Source organism: Elaeis guineensis, chromosome 11, assembly GCF_000442705.2.
Source record: "Elaeis guineensis isolate ETL-2024a chromosome 11, EG11, whole genome shotgun sequence".
Taxonomy (NCBI): domain Eukaryota; kingdom Viridiplantae; phylum Streptophyta; class Magnoliopsida; order Arecales; family Arecaceae; genus Elaeis; species Elaeis guineensis.
Genome location: NC_026003.2, coordinates 101,320,633 through 101,332,417, shown reverse-complemented (window position 1 = coordinate 101,332,417; position 11,785 = coordinate 101,320,633). Strand labels below are relative to the sequence as shown.

Genomic DNA, 11,785 nt, shown 5'->3' with positions numbered 1-11,785 from the left:
AATCCCTCGGTAAAAATTAATGAACTAATTACTCACTGAACCCTTGCAAATTATTGAGGGATTTTTAAGGGATTTACCGAGGATAATAAATCTCTCACAAATCGCTTAAAGATACCTTTACGAAACTGAGTTTTAGACACCACTTAACATCCCTTAAAAATCTCTTTCTAATCCTTTAGTGATTTTTTAAGAAAAAAATTTCTTAATGATATCCTTTAGTGAAAGGCTGATTTCTGATAGTGCTGCCACTTAAAACTTTGTATATTTCTCATTTCTCTGTTCTACTTCATTGCACATTTGCCTCTTTATTAAATAAAATGGGTAACTAATGGTTTAATATCATTATCTCCATATTTTTCAAAAAAAGGGCCATTGAAACCATAGGGCAAGAATAAAATTTTCAGTCAATAGGAGTTAAACATAAAATGATGATCAACCAAGGCACATACTTCATACAATCAATTGTTCCATGTAATGTCATAATTTTATTAATCAAATGTTCAAGTTTAGCCAAAGAGAAAAAAACAAACAAGGGCTCTTGATTTGTATATATTCCTACTATATAATAAGAACACATGAAATTAGTTAGAGCAGGGCTATGCAAGCGTGGTCGCATTCCTGAAAGTTAGCAATGGTTGAACACATGGCCTTAAGTTTTCTTTGGGAAGGATTTCTATTTTCCCCATGATTTCATTGAAAAATCTTGTTATAAATACTTAGAAAGGTATAATGGCGCCTGCAATTATGCGGTTCAATGCCATTAAACTATGAGTATAGGACTTCACCGTGATCTCTTGGATTGCATTTATAAACAATCAAATTGTCTCTTTGAAGATCAGGGAGGCAACGAAAGCCACACATTTTTTATGAATAGAAACGAAGAATATACAATGATATGCTCTGCTCTTTCTTAGAGCCATTTGTACATTCAGACAAAGTCACAACCTACTTCCACCTCTCTTACTACAGCCTGTGTTCGTCCAGCAGAGCAACCAAGAACATGAGTGGAAACAGAGACAGCAATAGAGAAATATTTTTATTCTTGGCTTTTGAAAACAAAATTAAGAAAATAAAAAGAGCAGTACCCGATGGGTCCTGAACTCTGAACTCTTTTAGTCTGGGTTTGTGCGTTCGGCCCAAGCCTGTACTTAAAAATCAAATTCCAGTTTAGGTCATTAGCTTGACATAGTGCATAGATTCTATCAAAAATTTCTGTAGTTAATTAGCTTTGTCCTATAGTGTTAAAGCACGGCATGGCTTCACGCAACAAGATGATGCATAATATGCTTCTTTGGAATTTAGGTTTAGTTATTATCTACCTTATGCTTCAACGTGAATCACGTAAATCTTGTTTGTAATTTTTCCATTCCAGTATTACTATCTACAGTATTATAAAGATGCATATCACTAGGGGTTGCCCTTTGATCCTGTATAAAGAAAAACAGAATAGTTGGTGGAAGATCAGTGAATCAGGACACTCCCAAATCCCGAGTTTTTTTGAAATATCTTGATAATATTGGAGTTGCATTGGATACATGCAAACCGTAACCAATGTTATTTTATCTAATTTTTATAAAAATAATCAATTATATGGTAAATTTATCATGTCTTAATTTTTAGACTAAGTTTATTTTTAGCCCAATCTATTTTTTCTATAAACTGACATCATTGTAGCATTATAAGCATATGTTCTATCTCGATCAGTGCCACCTAAGATGGCCCTTCACTTTAAAAATAAATCGTTAACTTACGATAATTTCTTAAAGCTGACTCAATCTTTCTCCTTTGTAAATTCTTGATTAGGCTAGTGTCATGTTTTAGACAATTAAGGACCCAGCCCTTAAAAGTAGTTAGAAAAATAAATTTGCAGAAGAACTAAAAAAATTAAAGTCGCTGAACAATACTCGCTATTCAATCTAGTATAGCGAATTTGTCACAAATGAGAACATCTCTCTTATTTGTGGAGTCAAATTGTAATAAAAGTGACTAAAATGATTCTCTCCATTCATTTAGTATAATTAAAATAATATTTTTTAAAAATTATAAATATTTTATTATTAAAAATATTTAAAAATTTTTATAAAATATCGGACATACCAAAGAATTATGGATATTTCACGGAAATCCTAGATTTTTCTAACAAAAATCTTTGCAACTTGAGTTTCTTTATAGTTTTAGTGCATATTGAAATTGAACGTTTAACTTTCCTTCCTAGGAGGAATTATTCCCCACAGTAAGACGTTGCCTTTTGCGTCGGATGGAAAGGTAGGCACTAACTTAGTGGCACCTGGCACCATAATAAATTACCCAACAATAAAAAGAGGCATACTACAAATTTTTCTTTATATATTATTTAAGCAAGAAGGCTCCCTTCCATACAGTAGTAGGCGTAAAAGCGCAAATTTATTCTTAACCACATGGAGAGCACATTATGCAAGGTGTATTTATATATAGGAGAGGGATTTTCGTTTAGCGTCCATTTCCGCCCCCACCACTTCCATAGCCGGAACCGTAACCATGCCCGTAGCCTGAGCCGGAGCCGCTGCCCGACCCTTCGCCGCCTCCACCACCGCCGCCACTGCCATAGCCTCCGCCATGGGCACCACCGGCACCATACCCCGAACCACCTCCTGAGCCATATCCCGACCCGCTCCCGCTTCCATGCCCTCCACCGGAGCCGGCGCCACCTCCACCGCCACCACCTCCACCACTCCCGTAGCCTCCACCATGTGCACCCCCACCACCGGACCCATAGCCCGAGCCAGAGCCATACCCGGACCCATGGCCCGAGCCTTCGCCACCGCCTTGTCCACCACCTCCGCCACCTCCACCACCCTTCCCGTATCCTCCACCAACTCCTCCGCCAGCACCCTCACCATGTCCCCCGCCATATCCGCCACCGTAACCAGACCCAGAACCGCCGCCAGATCCGCCGCCACCACCACCACTCCACCGCCACCTCCACCGCTGATTCCGGTGAGGGATCTGGCGGCAGTGGTGAGGCCGACGCTGAGGAGGACAATGAAGGCAAAAGCCAAAAGCCCAGTGCTACTACGACTAGCCATGGTAGTCAAGCAGTGGAGTGAGGGATGGCAAGGTAATGAGGGAGAGGGAGGGTATTTATAGGGCTTTTTGCATGGCTAACAGACGAAAACTGAGGCCATAATGCACGTTGCTTTCGAGAGGGCCAATGCCGTGTGAAATGAGGACTCCGAAGGACGGTAGCTGGTGGTTGCCTTTTTTTGACAATTCGGTGCCAACGCGTCATCAGCTTCATTTTTTCACTTTGTTAGTGAGATTCGCTCGAATTTGTCCACCCAGGGTCGCTCATCCACATTTTTCTTTTTTTTTTTTCCACTTTTATTTTATCATGGATATAGTAGACGTTTTACTTTCCTAATATAGCTAGCTTTTACACTCCCACTGGGCCGGGGTGCATCTTTCGCGCGACAGAAGGATTCACATTCCTTGGCGCAAATGCAGAATTGATCATCCACTGATCGATTTGAGATGCAAGTGGATGAACTATGGAGTTTGAAGTGCTTTGATCTAATGGTGGATTCATATGACAGAAGGTGGATCTTTCTTTTCTGCATATATGCAACCTCGAGCTCCCCAACGGAGTTAGAATGCAGAATACATGGAGTGCATTTTATTTATGATTGCTTCTTCCATGCACACCAATTTAATCAGCATGCAATAGCTTTCTCATGCATGCAGTTGGCTCCAGTGCACTAGTGAGGATGAACCAGTGCACATTGAAACTCCATTCATTTGGATTTGATCAGTGGACGACATCTTGGTCGACTTAACCCCCAATCTGTGCAAAAATAAATAAATAAGATATTAATATAAATAATACGAAATAAGTTGTAATATAACACTAAAGACAAAAATAATAATTAAACATTGCATAGAAAATATAGAATAATAATTATATAATTCAAGGGCGAACTAGAGGTAATCTTGTCTAACCAGCATTTTATATATGCAAACATATGTTATTCTTTGTTGTATAGCTAATTTTAGATTTGTGAATGTGAACATGTGCATAGGCATATGTAAGGATCATAAATATATATATACTTCTCTTTTACCTAATGGAGACATACGTGTTTTTTTTTTCTTGTTATTTTGTCAAAATTAAAAAGAGCTTTGCAAATTATTTGTTAGGGATGTTAAAAGGATGATCCATATCAAACATTTGAAGAAATGTGTTAAAATGTTAGGAGTATAAAACAGAAGAGGGGTACCACCATTGGACTATAGCCTTATTCTCTTGGATGACATTCAAGTTTAAAAGAGAAAAACAAATGGAGTAAAGCTTATAGATAACTCTTTTTGTTTAGTTTTTGCATATTCCAAAGGAGAGTATGGTTTAATTAGTCCCCTACCCCCATAAAAAAAGGAGGAAGAGAGAGAGGATATAGCCAAACGAAAAAGCTAAAAAGGGAGAAGATGACTATTAAGCAATCATCTAGTTCGAGAATTGCAGAAGATTTTAAGTTCTACAAAAGCTTATACATCGACCATGGTGCATCTTTTGGGTGTTACCAAGGTAGATATGTTGATGCTTAGTGTACTTTTTCTTACTATGTACTTATCAATGAATCTAGCAAAATGAAGGAAAAGTAATGAAAGTAAAATATAGTCAATATAGGTTTAAGGCTATTCATAGTCAAACTTAAATCGGCATAACCGGGGATGGTGCATTCTAGTACAGCATAAAATTTAGTGGAGAAAAGATTATTTTCCCTTGAAAAGATAATTAGAAAGCAAAAAATTGATTATTATAATTTCATATTAAAATCTAGGAAGTGAAAGTTGAATTTAGTTCTGCCCATTTGATAAAAAAAAAAAAATCATTCAAATTCAAATCTCACCTACTCTATATATAAAATTGATTTTTATTTCATGTTTGTCTTTATATCTCTAAATAAAATTACTTATTAAATTCTATTAGTTTGCCTCTTTAAAATAATTTTATTTTTCAAAACCTGTTAATTTAGATAATAAAATAAATTAAAAGAATTTCATCATTGGAATACCAAAGGATCATATTTTTAAAAAGAAATATCACATCAATGTTATCCATGGCCTAATGCTAACCACCATGTAATAAATTTATCCTTTTTTTGTTCCTAAAAATGTATTGTGCAGACCTCCATACTAAATAATGTAAATCATGGCAATTATATAAATCTTCATTTTGAAAGATGATTTCGAATTAGCATGCAATCTTTTTATGTGTACAGGTGCCAGGACACACACATGCACATATGAGCATACGTGCGCCATATATATATATATATATTATTATATATGTATGTATGTATTCTTTTTAAAAAAGTTATCCTACCGACATGTTAAGTTGGGAATGAAAAAAAGACGCGCGCGAATGTCTACTTGATCCTCCGTTCTGTCGCGTGAACTTATCCGCCACGCATCTCTCTTCCACCATGTAACCAATCAAAATCCTGCGTCAAAGTCCTCCATGACTACCCGCCATTCGCCCTTGTTACCTTGTATGACTTCTTTTCTTTTTGAGCTCGACCGCAATCTACACTCCCAACGTCACCAACCCCACCAAATCTTTTCTTCTTGCCTTCCGTCCAAAGCTTCTTATAAATCTTTCATATCGATTTGACGGTGGAAGCTTCTTTCTCTGACCGTTTGAGACAGCTGCATTCCTCGCTTAGTCTGGGACTCAGCAATGTGTTCTCTGACTATTTTTTTGCTCTATTTTGTTTGCATCGAGAATGGTTCGCTGCAGCGATATCGAGATGAAGCTGTTATTCTTCATCGTCGGTGCAAGTGGAATTTATTTGCGGACCAGTACATTGTTATATCCTCGATGGATTTGGATGCATTTTTCAAGCTGCTAGCTGTTTGACAAACAAAACAGAACAGCTAGAACGGGGGAGTTGGTAATTGGTTCTGGTTCTTTTGATGTGGAAACTTGTCTTTGTGGCACGTAGATGATGGGAGGAGACCGTCGCAAGCACACCAATATAAATAATTTATCTTCGTCGGTCGGTGCAACCGGATGGGTGTTGTGGACTCATGAGAGTCATATATGGAGTGGAAATCGACATCCCAATGAATTGCTCCATCATTTTTCGGATCACGAGGTTTGATTCTGCTTGAAGCCATATTCGACTATTCTATCTCCATAGGCGACGAGCCAAATTAGCTTTCTGAAAAAATCAAAGCTAAATTAACTACGTTCAGAAAATAAATATTTAAGATGTATCTTGGGGCAGCTACGTGGCACCCCTTCTTGATCTACATCATGTACGGGTTATGGAAGAAGGAAATGTTGCTCTGCTGGCATCATCACAATCGTCATCATCTTTCTCTCTCCAAGGTGCCTCTTTTCCTCTTTCACAGATGCTGTTTCCCTCACTTACAATTCAAGTACTCTCTCTCTCTTTTAATAGAACCACGGTCTCTCTCCTATATATTAAATAACAAAAATATTATTTTCTCATATTAAAAGATAAAAATATCACTATCCTACTCCAAATTGGAAAATAAACTCAATTATGTTGAGCTTGAGACTCAACTTAACTTAATATGTATCTAAATTCTAAATTATTAAACTAATGACTAACTAAATAAATTCTAATAAAATTAGGCCTTGACAATGAATCTTAATATTTTTCTCATTGTCAATCCACGCTAGCAATAATAGATTTGTCAATGTCATAAAATATCATAATAACTATTGCTATTATTACCACGATATAACAGCGGCATGCAATAACTTTTTAAACCAATAATCAAGCAATGTGGCTTCTTTATCTACTCAAATAATAACTTCTTCACTAGCTTGTCCTCTCAAAAGCATGTATTGAATGTCAGTGATATTCTGCAACATTTTCTTTCGATATGGACTCCATAGTCACTATGCTAAGATTCCATTGAGCATCCAAATTGCCAATGAATATTAAGTTGTCAATTGCAATCATTGCTCATCATATTATTGGCCATTATCTGTAAATAAGTATAATCAATAATAAAACTTTGGCCACATTGAAATACCTCTAGTCGAGCAGCTCCATAACTACATAACTCATCCATTTTAGAGATAATGAGATCACATAATTTATTTTGTGCAAGTGCAACACATTTAAGATTCCATCAAAGCACTCTTATACATTTTGGAATCTTTATTATGGATATCTTAAACATACATGTATGAAGGTAGATCTTCTAAAAGAAATGGAAGATAAAAATTAAAGCGCAGTAGAGCTCTCAGATTTGAACTAAATTTGAATCAATAATAGTGATTGTTTTGAGTTGTCCAAGGTCGAGAACCTTATTTTGATAGGAAATTGAAGCAGAGCAAGTGCAAGAGTGTTGTTTAAGTGTTAAACACATTATTAGAAAAGTTGATCATGATATAAATAATTGAAAATATCTAGAAAATTAAAATATTTTTTTAGATATTTCTAGCCTTTGCATTACGTAGGTAAAAGAGTAGAGAATTTTAATAGCTTGATATAATCTAAAGCATTAAAATCTATTGAATTTTGATCTATACATTTTTCAAAATACATAAATTATGCCCAATAGTGTTGATTTTCAATTTATCCATCCTATCATGTATTTTAACTCACTACCAAAATGAGTATTCTACATTTTTATACCCACTAGCTGGAGAAGGAAATATTGTAATGCATGGCTAGCTTTTGATTTTATCATTTCCTATGATATAGATCATTATCAATGATACAGATCTCTAAGTTGTTGGTCCTTTTATGAAAAATCAAAGACTTGTTGCTTAGTATTTACCTAATTCCATCCTCCATAATATACAAGAAATCAAATTCTTTGCCAAGAAACATCATAGAGTTTGTTAATATATTCATATCATAATTTAAATTATCTATAAGTCAAACTAGTGACTTGAACAACCAGATAGTCTTTGACACAAGTTTAATGACTATCTTGGATCTTAGTTATTTATGTGCTGCTCGCAACCTATAGAGGAATTTTTATTCCCATCCTTACAATTACATAATTAATATTAACTTTCATCGTTTAATTTCGCTAAAATTTGACTTATATTTGAATGTTATATACTTATACGAGGATGTGTAGGTTTATGTTAAGTTCTGCTTCAGTTATGTACTGAACAAATCTACAGTATTAATATAAGATGAAGTCGAAATAATACATACTGACTAGTCTTTTTAAGTGAGATCTTGAGTTATTATAGATTATATTCATATTGGACAAAAATATGAATATACGTAATATTCGATTTGCATCTAAATTAGTTCAGAATAAATATAGATATGCATAATATCTGTTATATCTATATCCATTTAGCACTAATATGGATATTAATTTTGATATTTATTTAATATTCAACTATTTTTTTATTTAAAAAAATATAAATATTAATATTAATATATTGGTACTTGCTTATGGTATGGTTCTCAGACCTACCTAACATTCGTAGCTTTCAAGTCATGCAAGCGTTTGGATTTTGCTTTGTTTGACGTGGCAACAGCAAGACTTCTCTAGTTAAACAAAATAGAGGATGGACATTGGCTGGTGCGTTAACTTGACTAACATTGATTCACTGCTTTATAGCGCCCGTGCAGGATTGATTATTGCTCAACCCCTAGCTGCTACCACCCATCTTTTTCAGGTCATTACGTCTCCCTCGTCCCTAGACCTACGTGTCGGCAACTATGGATTCCTCGAGTCACCACCGTTCTCTTTGTTGACTTGTTAAAACTTAGGAAGGGCAGGTGGAATAGCCCAATGTGGTAAAAATCAATGGGGACAGAAAGTAATTGACAAAGCCATGCTAACTCAGAAAAACCACTAAAAAAAGTTATCTTCCGCAAAACGGTTTCTTCATTAAATGACGTGCTTCACGGTATCAATTCAAAGGGAGCAATGTGAATGAGCCACACCAGTTGAAATGATCATTTTTGAGTGATATCTTGTTAGGTAAGTAGTGGTAATTTTGAGTTAAGCATTTTTTTAAAGTGATATTAATCACTTGAAACTTCGGATTGCGGATTCTTAGCTCGCAGGTGTCAAAGAAAAACTTGCTGACCGTCTCAGGGAGTCGCAGTCAAATTAAAAAAAAAAAAATCAGCGTGCTGGTGCCAAATATCTCTTACAAGCTTAAAACTAGCAAGGGAAAGTAGATAGCTGGAGAAATAGAAACAGTAAAGTGGCTGAACAACGCTTGGTATTCAATCTAGTATAGTGGAGACTTGTCAGAAATGAGAACCACGTGTAAAAGTGGCTAAGATGATGTTTCTCGTCATCCATTTAGTATTAAGAATAATACTGTATCTTGCTCCTAGAAATATCTCAGAATTTTCATGAAATATCTTAAAATATCAGAGAATTCTGGACATTTCGCAAAAAGTCTAGATTTTTCCAGCAAAAAACTTTGCAACTTGAGTTTCCTTTGAGTTGAGTGCATTTTGAACTCGAACGTGTCACTTCGTGCGAGGAATTATTCCCCACAGTAAGACGTTGCCTTTTACATCAATGGAAAGATGAGTAGCACCATACTGCAGTTACCGAATATGTAGCGCCATACTGCAGTTAATATATGGCACCATATTAGATTACCCAACAATAAATAGGGACATACTTGTTTTTTTTTTTTTTTTTGATTACCAAAAGAAATAGAGGCATACTGCAAATTTTTCTTTATATATTATTTAAGCAAGAAAGCTCCCGTCGATACAGTAGTAGGCATAGAGGCGCAAATTTATTCTTAACTACATCGAGAGCACATTATGCAAGGCGTATTTAATATAGGGTAGGGATTTTCGTTTAGCGTCCATTTCCGCCCCCACCACTTCCGTAGCCGGAACCGTAACCATGCCCGGAGCCGGAGCCGGAGCCGCTGCCCGACCCACCGCCGCCTCCACCACCGCCGCCACTACCATAGCCTCCGCCATGGGCACCACCGGCACCATACCCGGAACCACCGCCTGAGCCATATCCCGACCCGCTTCCGCTTCCGCTTCCATGCCCTCCGCCGGAGCCGCCACCTCCACCACTCCCGTAGCCTCCACCATGTGCACCCCCGCCACCGGCCCCATAGCCCGAACCAGAGCCATACCCGGACCCATGGCCCGACCCTTCGCCACCGCCTTGTCCACCACCACCTCCGCCACCCTTCCCGTATCCTCCACCAACTCCTCCGCCAGCACCCTCACCGTGTCCCCCGCCATATCCCCCACCGTAACCAGACCCAGAACCACCGCCACCACCACCACCACTTCCACCGCCACCTCCACCGCTGATTCCGGTGAGGGATCTAACGGCAGAGGTGAGGCCTACGCTGAGGAGGACAACGAACGCAAAAGCCAAAAGCCTTGTGCTACTACGACTAGCCATGGTACGCAAGGAATCGAGTGAGGGATGGCAAGGTAATTGGGGAGAGGGGGGTATTTATAGGGTTTTTTGCATGACTAACAGACGAAATCTGAGGCGATAATGCACGTTATTTTCGAGAGGGCCAAAGCCGTGTGAAATGAGGACTAGAAGGACGTTGGCTGCTGGCACTTCTTTTTGACACTGGTGCCAATGTGTCGTCAGCGTTTTTTTTTTTTTTTTTTGACTTTGTTCTCATCCAACTTTTTTTTTTCTTTACTTATTTTTATTTTATATCGGATATTATAGACTTTTTGCTTCCACAAGGTAGCTAGCTTTTACACTATCCGGGGTATATCTTTCCCACACAGATCCTCTGCTGTGCATCATACCATACGATATACAGTATGCTTCGTTCATCGTGTAATGGACGGTCGCAAACGGTCGCACACAATGGGTGTGCATTCACATGCGGTCGTCCATCGCACGATGGATGATGTACTGTGTACCATACCGTGCCGTGCACAACAGAAAATCAATCTCATATCTTTTGCGCTGCAGAAGATTTCATATTTTTTGACACAAATACATATTGATCATCCATTGATTGCTTTGAATATATGCAAGTGGTTAGATGCTGAAGTTTGGAGTGCTTAGATCTAATAGTGGATTCATATGAGAAGGGGGACCTTTCTTTTCAGAATATATATGCAACCCCGAGCCCTCCTACGTGCAGAGAATGCAGATTATATGGAGTGCTTTTTATGATTGCCTTCCATGCACACCAACTCAAGCAGCATGCAATCGCTTTCTCATGCATGCATTTGGCTCCGGAGCACTAGTGAGGATGAAGTGGTGCGCATTGAAATTAACTCCATTCATTTGAATATGATTAGTGGACGGCATCTTGGTCGACTTAACCCTCCAAACAATGCAGAAATAAATAAATAAGATATTAATATAAATAATAAGAAATAAGTTTTTTCGATGAAAAGAAGGTATAACCTTCATTATTTATTTATAATATAAGTAGGTTATATCAGAGACGTAACAGGGTTGGAAGAAGATGTAATAAAAACCTACAGAAATAGGAGAGTTCAAGGAGAAAACGATTCTGTTTTCTTGAGACATAGAATGTTAATTTTGAGACCTACTGATTCCCAAACCACAGTAGGCTGGCAACTTCAGTCACAGCGATCATCAACCTGACGTGTGCAACCTATCGTTATCTCGAACAGTCTCTAAAGGAATGGAGTTCCGATTTTTTGACCAAAGAAGGTTAAGGACTGGTACCATCTTGTTCTTCTGCTCTGATGTCAGATGGGATGTCCATGAGAGACAACAGGCCTCGAACAATAAGCATGAAAATCAAAAATCCTCTTGTTCCTCTTCTTCCAAGGGCACCATTGGCCTGTTACAAGAA

General features: G+C 37.6%; 1 protein-coding gene across 1 annotated transcript; it reads right to left on the bottom strand.

Moving 5' to 3' along the window:
- Window positions 1–2,326: 2,326 nt before the first annotated feature.
- Window positions 2,327–10,423, bottom strand: LOC140852403 (uncharacterized). Its single transcript, XM_073245334.1, has 2 exons — window positions 9,820–10,423; window positions 2,327–3,048 (listed from the first exon to the last, which is right to left on the bottom strand). The coding sequence occupies exons 1-2, from the start codon at window positions 10,384–10,386 to the stop codon at window positions 2,470–2,472; spliced, it is 1,146 nt and encodes a 381-aa protein (XP_073101435.1). The 5' UTR covers window positions 10,387–10,423; the 3' UTR covers window positions 2,327–2,469.
- Between the last annotated feature and the right edge of the window lie 1,362 nt (window positions 10,424–11,785).